We start from the raw sequence: 16,633 nt of genomic DNA, 5'->3' as shown, positions 1-16,633 counted from the left end.
TTTGAAGACTGAGATGATGGTTTATCAATAAATAAGGTCAGGATTCTACCAATGAATAAACTTCATAAACAAGTAAACAGGAACCAACATTTGTGCATTTCCAGGACTTGGAGCATGGTCACCTTGACTAGAGTTTCTCAGAAAAGGAATAATTTTTTTTTCACTTTCTAAAGTGAAAAACCAGAATGATCTCTTTATCTCAACTCAGATACTTCATCTTCTGCTACTGCTTTTTTTCCCACCCCCAACCCCAGTGGCAAAGACTGTTTGCCTCAAACAAAATGGTACAGCAGTGCAAAACACACATAACAGCAACATCTCAGTGGGACAGGGCAGGAGCCAAATTACCAACTCAACAGAGTCCAAAGATTTCCCTTGGAGTAATATATTGCTGAAGACAGATTCCAGGAATAGCAGCTCTTAGGACAGCAAAGTTGCTCTCAGGATTATCAATTATTGTGAACAACATTACTGATTATGACCATTCACTGAGAGTCAGTATTATCCTAGAAAAGCTCAAACACATTTGAGGCTTTTGAATTTGTATCTTGGGCTTTCGTCTCTTCACTAGCTAAATGAGGTTCTCCCCACTCGCACAAAATCTCACCCACAGGGCAGTAGGAAGAATTAGTGAGATACCATCTATATAGTGCTTAGAACATCAGATTATATAGTAAGCATTCTCCACACTGAGCCTTGGGCCCCATTCCTCCTCCTAGAGATTCTCCTTCCCTTTTACTTATTGAAGCAAGATGTGACTCCACAGTTGCCTCTGGCCCTTCCACACTGAACTCAGATTGGAGAAAAGGGCCTTGGCAATCTCAGTAGAAAGAACAAATTCAACCCACCCAGGTGAGGCTCAGAAAGCAGGATATTTCTAAGCTGAAGAATACCCTAGGGCAATCTATTTCTGTAGCATAGAGACAACCATGTCAAATTTGCCCCCATCCCTCTATTCTCTGCCTTTGAAAGAAATCTTGTTTTTAAGCTCATTATTAGAACTGTGCTCTCACTAACAGGGACCAAATCTAGTTTTGTTTTCCTGAGCCAAATTCAGATAGGAGAGAACTGGCGTGGGGGTGGGGGCCAGCAAATTATGTTGCCAGGTAAAGGCAAGATGAGTAATGGATTCAGAAGACACTCCAAGACTAGAAGCTAGTACCCACAATGAAGTGAACCAGGTGCAGAGAGGAACAAGCCAGCCCCAGGAAAGCACAGAGAAGCAATAGCACAGACAGAAACCTCAGAGAAGCAGAGGGGAGGCTTAATTACAAAACCAAATGAATGACATTTAAATAAGATTAAAAACAGGAAGGAAAAGGAAGCCTCCAGCAGGGCACAAATACCTCCAAAGCATCAGATTAGAGCAACCTATGTGTCTGAATGGTTTCTGCATGTTACCTGCAGGAAGATGAAATGGAGGGGTTGGGATGGAACCCCCACCTTCTATTTTGTGGCCTGGCATGAACTTATTCTAAAGCACCACAAAATTGAGATCAAAGCAAACTCATTAGGAAAGATGGATGTTTTCACAGTGAGTGACAGAAAAGAAATATTACCATCTTACTCTTTTAGGAGAGAAGCCAAGGGATCCAGAGGACAGCCCAGAAAAAGCAACACTGCTATAACAAGTTAATGCAAGCAAAACCCCGGAGGCACTATAAACCTTCACCATTTCCAGCATCTCTGGACAAAATCACCAATTATCCAGGGACACAGTTAGCAATCAAGAGTCTCGCTGTCAATCAGCAGGGAGTACAAAAAGGAGTTAGAAGCCAAAGCCTGCCAAAAGGATCATTTAAAATAACACAAGCAGTTTCTCAGAACATAGGCCTCTGGAGGTGGCTGCACACCCAGCTTCTTCAGTGATATAGGAAGCCTGCCTGATTTGATTTCTACCAAATCAAACAAGAAAGTTCAGATCTCCTTACCTAGGTGTTCCTGGCCTCTCCAGGTATGCTGAGGATGTAACCAAAACAAAGGAAAAGGCTACCCTACCTAATGTGCTCTTGCTCCTCAACATTATTCCAGAGAAGGAAACATTCCTTTTTGGAATGGGAGCCAGGCCCAATGGTTACCCTTTACCTGCTACTGATGTCCATCTGCAGAAAGGGAGAATAAGTTTATCAATTTTTGCCTACTCTACAATTATATGGAATAAAACACTCCTCAAAAACAGTTCCAATCTCTTGCTTGTGATGAATGGCCTTGATTCATCTGTAACTAAGATTCCTAGGGCCCTGGTGGGATAAAGTACCTCTGGTGCAGGATGTGACATACATTCCCTCCACTCTCAGATTTATTCTGTGGCCTTAACAAGACATAATCAAAGTATCCACAGTAACCACTCTCTTCCTCAAATCTTTCATTCACCTGCAGCACCTATGAAGTTTCCATAATAGTGAATGACTGGGTGAGCAAGACTCACTTTTGAGAAATTAAAATGATACTGATGCTATGAATAATTGGAGATAGCTGCCTGATAAGGCAACAGGGATTCTTAGATCCCAAGGTTTTCAATTCTGCCTGAAATTAAAACAACAACAACTAACCTGAATTGGACCAATCTGTCCATGCCAGAACCAGGAAAGAATGACTTTTACCAAGTTGTCATCTTATCATCTGATTTATTCTCTTTCAAGCAGCATAGAAACATTTCAGGTAAAGCCCTTTCTTTCTGTTCTATAATGTATATGGAAATGTTCACTTTATTTGTTATCTGTCATGTTCAGAATTTTTAAATTTTTAAAAATTTACTAAAAAAAAAAAAAAAAGCAGTGTTGAAGCAGCAATGAAGGGAACAGAGCCAAGATGGTGGAATAGAGGTAACAACCTAGACAAGCTCTCTCAACATTCCCCTCCAAATGACTTTAAAAGAACACCTCAAATAGAATTCTAGAATGGTAGAGCCAACAAAAGGTCAGAGTGAGACATTTTTCCAGTTTAAGACAACTTAGAAGGTTGGCAAAAGAAGTCTGTGACACCAGGGTGGGGGATAGCCTAGAGTACATGTTGTGGCAATACCAGCAGTAGGCCTGGGAGGCAGCTGTGACAAAAGCAGCAGCTTTGGGAGCTCTCAGTACAGACAGTAAGGAGTTGAACAACTTGTAGGAAAGAGATTACAGGGGATCCTTTGCTGGCACTGGTGCAGGACCTGGAACTTTTTGGGAACTATATTCCTTTACATGATTCTGGGTTACAGTTCCGCACAGTTCCCAGGCAGAGAAGAGCACTTGTGCTTGGTCACAAGGGAGCAAGGGAAGAAGCTGGTCATGTGCAAATCAGGAGGGCAGTGTAAGATTAACAGGGAATACAACCTTCCCCACCCATTAATAGGCCTCATGTGGAGCCCATTAACGGAAGCTTGCTTGCTTGTAGGAAGGCTTACACACCTTTTGCTAATTTCTAATTAGGCACTGAGTCAGGAGGATTGTGATGCCTTCTGGCTCTAAGCCTATTAGCTGAAAGAGTATATATTCTGAGAGGTGAGCTTTTGCTTTGGGGGCTCGCTTACAAGAAAGATCTTGTGATTCCCTAGTTAAGACTCTGAGTGGCCATATGTTCAGATGCCCCAACTGCTGAGAGGTAAAGGCTCTCTCAATCCAGTGGTGAATGTAAAGTATATATAGCAATATTGTTTTGATTCAGGCAGGAGAGCCCTGTTTGTTGGTCTTTATTTCTCTCCTCTGTATTTTCTCTGTATTTTACATAATTAAAGAAACAGCTATCTTTCCTAGTGAAGCAGATCTAAGAATCTATACGAGCAGCCACCCTGGGTGTGCCATCGTGGTTGCCACTGGGTGTGACTACACCTCTAACCCAGATCATACTACCTTGGAAACACCAAAAATATGCAGACCTCCAGAACTAGCTCTGAAAAAAGTAACACCAAAAAGCCTGAAGCATGGGACAGTGCCTCCCCAACCCTAGGCGAGCAAAGCCCAACTTTAACATAAAGTTCAAAGTCAAAAAATAGGCTGGAAAAATGAGCAAACTGAAAAACAACTTGACCATGAAAAGCTACTAGGATGGCAGGGGAAGACCAAGACACAACAATATAAAAACAGCTATAAGCAAAGTTTTAAAGAAGCAGCAATGAAAACACTCTCCAAGGCTTCTCACCTTTCACATTTTCCTTTTGCCTACCAAAGAGGGAGGAAATCCATCAATCCAAAAGCATTTATTAAGACCTACTATTTGCCAAAAACTGTTTGAGGTGCTAGGGATACAAACACATAAGAGGAACAGTCCCCTTCTACAAGGAGAATACATTCTGTGAGGGGAGATGACAGGAACACATAAAAGATTATACAAAATAAATACAAGGTAATTTCAGAGAAAAAGCCCTAGCAGCTCAAAGGATCAGAAAAGCCCTAGGGAGGAGGTGATACTACAACTGAGCTCTGAAGGAAACTAGGGGTTCTAAAAGGCAGAATTGAAACGGGAGTGTATTTGTGTGAAAAAACACAGACCAGAGATAAAATGCTGTGTATGAAGAAAAGCAAGGCTATTTTGACTAGACCAAAAAAGAGGAAATAATGTATACTGAGTCTGAAAAAGTAGGATGTACTTCAAATGCTAAACAGAAATTCTGTACTGAAACAAAGAGGTAACAGGGTGGCACTGGAGTTAACTGAGCAGGGGAGTGATATGGCTCAGATCAGCGCTTTAGGAATATCACTGCTAGGCACTGACATGAGACACAATTTCCTAGCGGCTCAGAAGGATTTTGATAGTTAACACAGAGGAAGAGGGAACATTTTGGAAGAACAAAAATTAACTTTTGGATAGCAGGGAATTGGCATCCACCATGAGAATAGAATGCTCTCAGATTAACCTGCCTTTTATGCTATTGTAGTGAACCTTTTATGGATTCATGGATTCAGAGCTAAGGAGTTCTCCAAGTGAACTGTCCAAGGAGGAAAGGAATATCTGGGTGTCTCTCTCTATCCACTTGTCTCAAAATTTACACTCAAGAAGTGAGCAGAACCAGGAGAACATTGTACACAACAACAGTAACACTGTGCAATGATCACCTATGATAGACCTTTAGCCCTTCTTGGCAACACAATGACCTAAGACAACCCCAAAAGACGCATGATGGAAAATGCTATCCACATTCAGAGAAAAAACTATGGAGTCTGAATGCAGACCAAAGAATGCTATTTTCACTTTATTTTTTTTTCTTGTGGTTTTCCCCTTTTGTTCTGATTCTTCTTTCACAACAAGACTAATGTGGAAATACGTTAAACATAATTGTACAGGTATAACCTACATCAGATTGCTTGCTGTCTTGAGGAGGAGAGAGGGGAGGGAGAAAAATTTGGAACTCAAAATCTTATAAAAATGAATGTTGAAAAGTATCTTTACATGTAATGGGAAAAATAAAATACTATTAACTAATTTTTTTTTAAATTTAAACTCAAAACAATTTTTAGACATTTTAATGTTAAAATTTACTTTGTTTGACTATGCATGTGCTATAAGTATTCTGTTTTTCCTTCCTTTTTTCAATTGGAGAGGTGGAGAGAAAATGAATTTTTTGTCAGTGAAAAAAAAATTAAATTTACTATCAAAGAAGAAAGTAAAAATCTAATGTGGTTCCATCCTACCTTTCTTACTCTACCTAACTATCCTCCTCTCCACAATGCCCTCCAAAATGCCCTGTGTTCCCTTACTTCTGTGTCTTTGCTCATGCCTGTAATGACCTCCTTTTCCTTCTCTTCACCTGTTAAGTACCTATCCATCCTTTGAAACCCAACTCAAATGCTAACTCCTTCAGGAAGACTTCCCTGGTCCTACCTGTCAAAACCCCTGGCTGACCTCAGTCATCACAGGGCATTTTCCTAATCTACTTGTCATATAACATTGTGTAATTTAGTTACTTGTGTTGATGTTTTATCACCCTCTTTACTACAGTCTAAGTTGTGTTACAAGAAACTATATTTTATTAACCTTGGTATCTCCTGAAACCTGATGTCCTGCACGCAAAATCACTTAATAATCTGTTTTATTTAGTTGTTGCATTGTAACATAACAATGGATAGCTCCTCGTTCTGAAGCAGGTAGAACATATCAATACCTAGCATATCTTCTAATAAATCAGAGAATTAGAGGGATTAAATAAAGAGGCAGTTCAAATTCACTATTTTTTTTAAACTAAGTAGCAATAGAAAACTTCCATCTTCATGCCATCTCTTCCTCCACTTCTCTACTGTGCTCTTCTCACCAGAGGTGCCTCTTCAACACTAAGATCAGAAAACTAAAGGTCCAGAGGGGCTACCAAGCCAAGAGCTCTGCTGCTCAGATGAAATGGCAGCCACATGAGTTCCCGAAGAGATCTGCTCAGCAAGCCAGTCAAATGGCCCTTTCTCTGTTCCTACTTGGCCCTGCATCTCCTTTCTCTGTCTGTTTGCACTGGCTGTCTCTGGAGCCTGGAATGCAATCCGCCCTTATCTCCACCTTAGAAAATTAATCTTATCTTTTCTTTCAAGATTTAGCTCAAGCACTACCACCTATGTGAACTCTTTCACAACCTCCCTCCCAAACTACTTCGTATTTAACTTTTTTGTTGTTTTTTGTATTTATTCTCTTTATATTCATACTATATATACTTACCTATGTACTTCTCTCCCACATTATAACATGAAATCCTTGGGAGTAGGAACTGTTTCATTTCTTGTATTTGTATCCTCAGTTCCTGGGGACAGTGGCCAGAAACTACTATGTACTTAATAAACGTTGTAGATTGACTGAGTGTAAATTGAAGCATGGGTGGGCAAGGTGAGGAGAGAGGGGAAAAATTCTGGAACTAAAAATAAAATTGAATGGAAATTTTTTTTTAAAAAAAGGTAATGTATAAAACAAAACAACTCTTGAGACTTTACTTCACACCCAATAAACTGGCAAAAATGATAAACGGTCAATGTTGGAGGGGTTGCAAAAAGATAAACACATTAATGCATTGTTGGTGGACTTGTGAACTGGTATAAACATTCAGGAAAACAATTTGGAATTATGCAAATTAAGTGACTAAATGTCTGTATTTTCCACTCCTAGGCATTTATTCTGAGAGAAATTTTTTATTATTTTATTTTATTAATTTTATTTTTCTCTTATTATTATTTTTCTATTATATTAATTACCAATTATTAAATTAGGATTAAGATTTTTTCTATTTCCTCAATCAGAGACCAGCAACCACAGGTCATTCAGCCAGTCTCTGAAGGACAAGGCTGATAGATGAGATTGGCCTATTCCTCTGTGTATATGCTCCAGTATCTGGGGCAGACCCCACCCAACTAGGAGATCTTACTTTCGCTTATAATATAAACAGAATCTAACTGACGTGAATTCTGGACCCAAAGCATCTAGTCTATGCTCTTGCACCCTTCCACTAGCGTCTAGGGTAACCCAGCTCATGAAGGAGAAAAACAACAACAATGGTCTGGGGGGAGACGGATTACTTTGTCCAGATTGCTGGAGGCAGCTGAGTCTCATGATCAAGTTAAGTTCTCAGCAGGAAGAGCTGAAGACTTTTATTACACCCCTCATTAATATGTCTACTCCCTTGCATTAATTATTCACCAATCAGAGTTGATTTTCACCTTTCAGAGGCAACCCCTTTTTCCAAAGGTATTTAAGCATTCAGTGATCTCCATGGTGGGGTCTTTGGTTGTTGAGGAATACCACTGACAACCAAATTATTTGATTATGAGCTAAACCCAATTAATAAATTGATTATTAATTACCCAGAAATTCTGTCTCTTGGGATTTTCATTCATTACAATTCCAAGGAGGTAACTGATCCTAAAAAATGGCTCCATATACATAAAAATATTTATAGGAGCACTTTTTATGGTAGCAAAGAACTGGAAACAAAGTAAATGCCCATCAACTAGGAAATGGCTAAACAAATTTTGGTCCATTAGTGCAATGAAATATTACTATGCTGTAAGAAATAAAAATGATCAGTAGAGAGAAGCATGGAAAGACTTGCATAAACTAAAACAAAGTGAAGCAAGCATATCCAAAAGAACAATATACACAGTTATTGTCACAATGTAAATGCAAAGAATACCAACCACAAAACAATTTAATGCTTTGTGAAATATGTTTAATGAATGTTCTGAAAATGTAATAACCTAGGTTGACTCCAAAGAAAAGATATGAGCAGACACTTCCCCCTGCTCCTTTTCAGTGGTGGTGCTCCATGGGCTTGAACCATTTCATATAATGTCAGATTTTTTTTTTAAATGTATCGATTGATTTTACTGAATTTTTTTTTCTCCTTCCTCTTTTTTTTAAAAAATGCTTTGTTACAATGCATGGCTCTCTGAGAGAGAGGAAAGGTTGCAGGGAGAAATACAGGTGACATAAAAACAAAACATCAATAAAAATCCATTTTAAAAGAAAGGCTCTCTCTCATAGCTCAGCTTTGAGGGATCAACCCCTATCCAGCCTTTAGAACACAGATTCTTAACCTAGGTTCTATGGGACGTAAATTTCAGGGGGACTGTGAACTTAGATAAGAAAAATGCTACATCTTTATTTTCATTAACTTCTAACTGAAATTTGTATTTCTTTCCATTAAAAATTGCAGGCAGCATACATTATTCTGAAGAGTCTACAGGCTTCTGCAGACTGCCATAAAAGTTCATAACACAAAAAGTTTAGGAACTACTGCTCCTGAAAAAGTATCCAAAGGGGTTGACTGGATTTGGAAACAGTGATGTTAGCTGAGATTTCCATTTTTCCCTGTAGGTATCTGAAAGGTTTGGCTGTATGAGATCTCCCTCCCTCTCTCTCTCTCTCTCTCTCATTCTCTCTCTCCCTCCCTCCTTCACCCCCCCCCCTTCTGCTCTCTTACATACAAACCTGTGAAAGCTTTGGATGCTATTTAGTACACTGAAGCTGAACAGACTGTTTTGGGGGCTTTGGGGGCCTTTATTCCAACAGGGAAGCAAGTGTTGCCTAGATCTACATCTGAGCCTGGGAGTCAGGAACTCCAAGTTCTAATCATGACTCTACCAGTGACTGGTTCCATGATCCCTGACAAGTTACTTAACCTCTATGTTATCTCCAGTCCATTCTATTCCAAACTGGGATAAAAAATAATGACTTGTCACACAAGGATGTGGTAGAGTTGAAGGGTAAAAAGATCTGTGATCCAAAGATAATGTGCAGTGAGAAATGCCAGTGCAAACCTATCTTTAAACCCATTTATGTTCCTAGCTTGCTGTTTACATGCCTGTGGCTTCCCTGAGACCCCTTTATTCCTACAACAGAAGCAAAATCAGCTGATTCCAAGAAGCCTTTTTCACCTACTCTATGTTTCTCCCCAAACATTCTACTCATCCTTCTGTTCTGTTAATGGCCTTAAAATCACAAAGATTCCCAAAGCTAACTTTGTTAAAAGAAATCCATGCCTCTGAGAAACAAGGAAGAAAGACACAAAGGAAACTGGAATCACCTACTACCCTTTCCCAAAGGTCTCTGACTCTGACAGAAGTGATGAGGTCAGGTTACTGGAAACATGATTCTTCACAAATTAGGGGGAATCTATATTTAGAAAGTCCCAACACACTCCTGATGCTGCTTTCAGAGGTTTTGACCCACCACCCTAAAGTTTTTATGCCTGGGCATGAAGGTAGGGCCTGAGCCTACAGATAGAAAGACCACCTACAGAGAGCACATGGTCCCTAGCTCCAAGACGTCTAGAGACTGCTATGCTCATTTCATAAGGAAGATACAAGTGTTATCAGCAAACAAAGAACCATCACTCAGGCCTCCACCTGGTATTCTTTAATGGCCGAAAGATCTGAGGGACTGCAGAAGACATCACCCTGTCCCCAGCACAAGGAAGGCTCCCCATCTCCTCACAGAGAGGGAAATTGTGCAATTTACTTCTTTGCCCTAGCACAAGAGGTCTCTGATCTGGAAAGATCTTTCTAACCTTTCATCATTTGGAAAAAAAATTGTTACATGAAAAGAGGGCACTGCCAAGAAGGAGATCTTTCTCTCTTCCATACTGTAACTGAAATTAGCCTAATTATACTTCCCAAGTACTCAGATACCATGGTGACAGGCATCATATAAATAGACAGCTACAAAAAAGAGTAAGCCAGGGCTTTTACCCACACAATCAGTAGTGGGAAAAGAGTATAGGGCAAAATGTATCTTCAACTCAGATGTGAAACACCTAACAAAAATGGATATTCCCTGACAAGATCATCACAAAGAGTCTCCAAATGAGTGCTACGTGGCACAGCAATTGACTATCCTCCCAAATCCACGGGCTGCTAGAACAAGATTATCAATGTGAAAACCAACATTCCAAGGACAGAAACAATCAACACCTACCTTCCAAATGACAGAAAGTACTCAGCTCTTGGCCTGCTGCCCTCAGACATTTAAAGGCTTTGGTCTGTGTAACTGATCTCACCACACATGCCTTACTGCTTACTTATAAATGAAATGTAATTCACAGATTGGAGTGTATAGTGTGTGTGTGTGTGTGTGTGTGTGTGCGCGTGTGCACACACACACACACACACATCAGTGATAACAGCCCAGCCCAGAAGCCAGGAGTTTCATTTGCCTCCCTCAAATCCATATGTCCAGAAGGCAGAAAAACATTGAAAACACCAGTATGCCAACATGGAAGGGGTAGCCCCAGCCAAGGAGTGGGTGGGATCCAGTATAGCCACATGCTTACTCTTACTGATTACAATATTACATGTTATTATAGGCTTTGACTGCATCAGAGGTGGTGGTGTATTCTGCAGCTTTCCTTAACACCTGCTGCTCTGCATATCCCTGTAGGAATACATGGAGTTGGGATTCCAGGGGGAGCCAACAAACCCCACCCTCCAAAAAGGAAGCTGGAACTAAGCTCATGTGGGAACTTCAGAACAAACACCAATCAATAACCCCCGGCTCAAACCTCAGGAAACCTATCTGCCCAATGACAACCGAGGCAGAAAACAACCACAGAACAAATGAAACTGAATATTATAAAAGTAAAAAAACAAGATGGGCTCCAAAAAAAGACAGATGAGGAGATAGAACCCTCTGCTCCTCTGTAGAAATGAGGTATCCAACAGGTATGGGATACTACATATCATATCAAATATTTTCAATATGTTGTTTATCTTGCTAGATTTAAAAAATATTTCCTTCCTCTAAAAGAAAAGTTTATAAGACATAATTTCTCTGGGAAGGGAGATGGGAGAGATACAAGGGAAAATCTAGGTGAAGGAAAAACAAAAGATATAAATAAAAATCTATTATTTTAAGAAAGGAAACTAAGGCAGAGTTAGCATACAAATAAATGATGAGAAACTGACATACAGAAGGAGGGGAAAGATGGAGAGGAAGACAGAGATGGGGAGAAACAAAGAAAAGATGTGTGTTAGTTTGGTATAAATGTAAATTCAACTGAACATAAAAGTACATACTTAGGGAAAAAAGTACTTGGCTTAATCTCATTGGCCCTTCTTCTTGATAGTTCTCCAGCCAATACACTGAAGCCCTGACTGAAATCCTACAATGTAGATTCTCATCAAGTCACTCAAAGTTCAAACAACACCACCAACATTTTTGAGACTAAGTTTCAGACAATCTGTAAACTCAAATGGTTTGAAGCTTTTAATAAAGAAAAACTCTATGTTCAGAGAGAGACCAGGAGAGATTGATGATGGAGAAAAAGTTACAACCAGGTAAGACTTGGAATGAGATAAGAAGACTAAGTTTGGCTGTTTTCATTTGAACAAGCCATGAAGAACATAAGGTATGAGACAGAAGGAAATGTCCAAGAACAATCAAAACCAACCAGGTGGATTCTGAACTGGATCTTGAGAAAAGACAAACTGGCAAACCATCTGAGGTGAAGGAGAGAAAGCAAATGTCTGATCCAGGACTTACAAAGTTGTGAACAAGAAGAAGCATGAGCCACAAACCAAGCAAGGGATTTCACAGATGGGATGAGGCCTGCAACAGAGACAGAGCTCGAATGGTGGCTTCTAGACCCAGGATAGTGTGACAGAAAGAAAAGAGGAGGCTGCAGACGTGGGTTATGTCTGGAAGACATACATGGAAGCTCTGCAAAAGACGTGGGTTATGTCTGGAAGACATACATGGAAGCTCTGCAAAGCAATCAATGATTAATCCATATAAAACCACTGAGGGCTCTTTTAAAGACAACTGTCAGTGAGTCAACAAGCATTTATTTAGTGCTTACTATGTGCCAGCCACTGTGCTAAATGATGGGAATGCGAAGAAAGGCAAAGCACACAGTTGCTGCCCTCAAGGAGGTCACATTCTGTTTTATTTTTTTGGTTTTTTTTGTTTTTGTTTTTTTTGGGGGGGGGGAAGGGCAATTGGGGTTAAGTGACTTGCCCAAGGTCACACAGCTAGTACAGGTGTCAAGTGTCTGAGGCCTCCTGACTCCAGGGCCGGTGCTCTACTCACTGCGCCACCTGCTGCCCCAGGAGGTCACATTCTAATGGGGGAGACAACACGCAAATAATTCTGTACCTACAAGATTTATACAGTGTAAATGGAAAATAATCTCCAAGGAAAGAGACTAGCAGTGGGGCAGACAGAATGAGACTGGGAAAAACTTCCTGAAGTGAGAACTTGTGCTGAATCTTTAAGGAAGCCAGGGAAACTGCAAGTCAGCAGTGAAGAGAAATAACACTGCAAGCATGGAGGAGGTCAATGAAGAAGCATGAAGTGGTGAGAGAGGGTGTCATGTATGAAGAATGGCAAACAGGCCAGTACAGTTGGATAAGAATGTGTGGAGGAGGGTATAGTATAAGAAGACTGAAAGACAGAAAGGGACCAGGTTGTGAAGGGCTTTAATGACAAAGAGAGGATTTTATCTTAGATCCTGGAGGTAACAGAAAGCCACTGGAGTTTACTGAGTCGAAGGGTGACATGGTCAGAACTAGGCTTCAGGAAAATCGTCGACAGCTGAGTGGAAGATGAATAGGAGCAGGGAAAGGTTTGAAGCCAGGAAAACAATTAGAAGACAATTGCAATAGCCCAACCAAGAGCTGATGGGGACCTGTACAAAGATGGTGGATGTGTGAGTAGAGAAAAGGGTACATATATGAGAGATGCTGTGAAGGTGAAAATGACAAGATTTAAAAAGAAATGGATACATGAGGGTGAGTGAAAGCAAGGAGTGTGAAAATGATACTGAGGTTGTGAGTCTAGGTGACAGAAGACAGTGGTGCCTTTGAAGTATGGGAAGAAGGAAGGATGTGGAGGGGAAAACAATGAATTTTATTGTGAACATGCTGAGTTTAAGATGCCTATGAGGACATGCAGTTCAAGATGTCCAAGAGGCAATTAGTGATTCAAGACTGGAAAGAGATTAGGACTAGTTATATAGCTCTGAGAATCATCTGCACAAAGACAACTGAACCCAGAAGAGCTGATAAGATCACCAAGCAAAATAGTACAGTGGGCGGGGGGGAAAAAGCAGGTCTAGGACAGATACTTGGGGGACACTCACAGTTAGTGGGCATGACCTGGATGAAGATTCAGCAAACGAGACTGAAAGAGAACAGTCAGACAGGTAGGAGGAGAACCAGGAGAGAGCAATGTCATAAAAGCCTAGAAAGGAGAGAGTATCCAAGAGGAAAAGATAATCAATAATGTCAAAGGCTGCAGAGAAGTCAAGAAGGATGAGGACTTTAAAAAAAAAGCCATTAGATTTGGAAAGAGAACATTGTCAACTCTGGAGAGAGAAGCTTCTGTAAAATAAAGTTGGAAGTGATACTGCAGAAGGAAATTAAAGGAGAAGTATAGGTACCAAGGGTGGGCAGTTTTATCAAGGAATTTAGCTAAGAAGGTTAAGAGAGAGATAGAATGATTGCTAACAGGGATAAATGGATCAAGTTAGGGAGTTTTTTAAGGATGGGGAGACATGGACATGTTTGTGGACTATAGAGAAGGGACTAATAGAGAGAGAGAGAGACAGAAGATTAGAGAGAGTGAGTAAAGATGATAGTGGGATAATCTGATGGAGAGGATAGAAGGGATGAAGAGATACATTTGCCTTGGCAAGGAGAAGGGCCACCTCTTCGTGTGAGATGGGGAGATTTTGAGAGCATACGTAGGTCCAGGCAGAAGAGCACCCAAAACCCACCTCCTCTTCTCTGGAAAATGTATGTGAGTCTGAGTCACATGTGCACTCTGCCAACTATAACACTGTCTCTGCCACACTGCAATGACCCCTAGCACTACCCATGTCCACAGCTGCTGCTGTGCAGTGATCCACCTGCCATCTCTCACCTGATCACAGGAGCATGGCCCACTTCCTAGACTGAGTTAAAGAGCCTAAAAGGAAAAATTAACATCTACACCAGCCTAGGGCCAGAGAATAAAATATCTTTGTATAGTGGGAAAAGAAAAGAAGTAATGGGTCAGTTATGAGATAGACGTAGGCTGAGGTGACAAATATTCAACAATTCAAGAAACTCTGCCAAGTACTTGGGATATAAAGAAAACAAATGTAACAGTCCCTACCCTCAAGAAACTTTTATTATAACTGGGAGTGGGAAGCAAAACACATATACAAATAAATAAATACAAAGTAATTTGAGAAGAGTGAGCAATAAGAGGGCCAGGGAAGACTTTACTAAAGTCTTAAACTGAACTAAAGTCCCTAAACTGAACTGAGAAGAAAGGTAGGATTTTAAAAGGTAAATCTGAAGAAGGAAGCATATTCCAGGTATGGGGTATGGCTTGTACAAATGCTCAGAAGTAGGAGATAGGATGTCAAATTCAGGGAACAGCTAGCAGTAGCCTGATCTGACCAGAAGAGGAGTATATAAAAGAGAATAATGTGAATTATGACTGGAAAGAGAGGCTAGAACCAGGTTATGGGAGGCTTTAAAAATCTGAAAGAAGAATATGTATTAGAGATAAGAGGGAAATACTGAAGGTTTTTAAGTAAGGAAGTGACATAGTCAGATTTATGCCTTTGCTTTTAGGAAAAAATGAGAAAGAGGACAACAGAGGTTCAAGTATCACATAAGGCAAAGGGCTAGACTAGAATATGGAGGACAGAAGGGAAAACACAAGGAATAAAAGGGAAAAGTAAGATCTGAAGGAGACTTAGAAGAGGCAGCAGGCAAGAAGAGATAAATGAAGATGACGAAGGAAGCACAGAATACAGGACTAAACAGTCATCTGTCCTAGGGACTAAGAAGTAAACCACATTTATGTGGTTATAAATTACTTCAACTACATAAACACACAAACACACACACACACACACACACACACACAAACACACACAATAATCCCAGTGTTTTCTCTTCAATACTTTAGAGTGTGACAGTCACACCATTATTGCTGGGGAAACCCAATAGTCCTTTACAACACACTTGCTACAACGTAGAAACTTCTCCCAAATTTGCTGCTTTCATATATCTTTCACTGTTAACAAGTAACCAAACTTCCCCTCTCCCTTTCCCTCTCCCTCCCTCCCCCTCTCTCTCAACTTCCCTTCCTCCTCTGTCCCTCCCTCCCCCCTTTCCCTCTCTCTTTTTCACAACCCACAGAAGGAAATTACAAAGAATTTGTTAATCCATTAATTAAAGATTTCTCCTTCTCTTTATGGAGAGCTAAATTTAGATAGTCAAATTGGGTTGGGAGGAAACCATGTGCCAAAACAAAGCAGACACACTCCATATAATGGAACTGACTGCTGGTGGGTCTTCACACAGCATCAGCTACTGACACTCCCTCTTCTGCTCAAAGTCCAGAGGAGGAAGACATAGCCATTCTTCTTGGTCCCAACAGCCATTCATCTCTGAGAGTGCAGAAGGAAGTGCCACCATGGCCAAGCAAACCCGCTAGCACTTGCCACCAGAAGCCTGTCCTCTCTCCTTTTTTCCCCTACTTCTCTGATTTAACCACATAAAAGGAAAGGGGTGGGAAGCTCACATTAGCTCACCCTTAGAACAGACCCACTCTGCTTCCGGGGGGCGGTAATGGCTCAATTGGACTGCCAAATACACAAGACGACCAAAGTAAACACTGTAATTTGCTGTTTTTGTCTCTAGCATGGAGGGAGTGGTAGAATCTACACTGTCTGTAAACAGTAATAATGCCAGATGTAACAGAAAGAATAGGATTCTCCACCCCATTCCCTATCCCTGTGACATTCTTCCTGAGATTACTCATCCTGTGGAAGTGAACAGAGGCCTCCCTATCTATAGTCTATATGCTGCCACCAAATGGAACCAAAGGAGAATCTAAGCTTACAACTTCAGCTACCTCTCTTGCTCAAGTCCTTTGGGAAGAGGCACTCAATTTTAAGAAATGGTAGTGATCTGTATTTACAACAGCTGGAAAGAGAAAAGGTTCACAAAAGTGACAACGTATAAAGAACTAAAAAGTCATTAAAGGAACAATCAAGTCTGAGTCCCAATGCCCTTGAAAAGAAAGGCTGAAGGCAAAGACAGAGGATGAAGCAGTGGTTACCTGACCAGAGTTCTCTCCAGGTATAATGTAACCGCACTCGGCACTTCTTCTGGTAACAAAGTAGTTTGTGTACCACTTGGATGCAGCGCCTATAAAAGAAATAAAAGGAAGCAAATAATGACAACAGCTG

The 16,633-nt window shown here is 40.6% G+C and overlaps 1 protein-coding gene across 1 annotated transcript in view; it reads right to left on the bottom strand.

Moving 5' to 3' along the window:
* The window catches only part of ARMH3 (armadillo like helical domain containing 3), a 217,776-nt gene that overhangs the window by 137,508 nt on the left and 63,635 nt on the right, over window positions 1–16,633 (bottom strand). The window contains exon 20 of the mRNA XM_036735487.1: window positions 16,504–16,592. Coding sequence (XP_036591382.1) covers window positions 16,504–16,592 — 89 coding nt within the window. The remainder of the gene's footprint in view (window positions 1–16,503; window positions 16,593–16,633) is intronic.

This window comes from Trichosurus vulpecula, chromosome 8 (genome assembly GCF_011100635.1).
Source record: "Trichosurus vulpecula isolate mTriVul1 chromosome 8, mTriVul1.pri, whole genome shotgun sequence".
Taxonomy (NCBI): domain Eukaryota; kingdom Metazoa; phylum Chordata; class Mammalia; order Diprotodontia; family Phalangeridae; genus Trichosurus; species Trichosurus vulpecula.
This window is presented reverse-complemented; position numbering and strand designations above follow the sequence as displayed.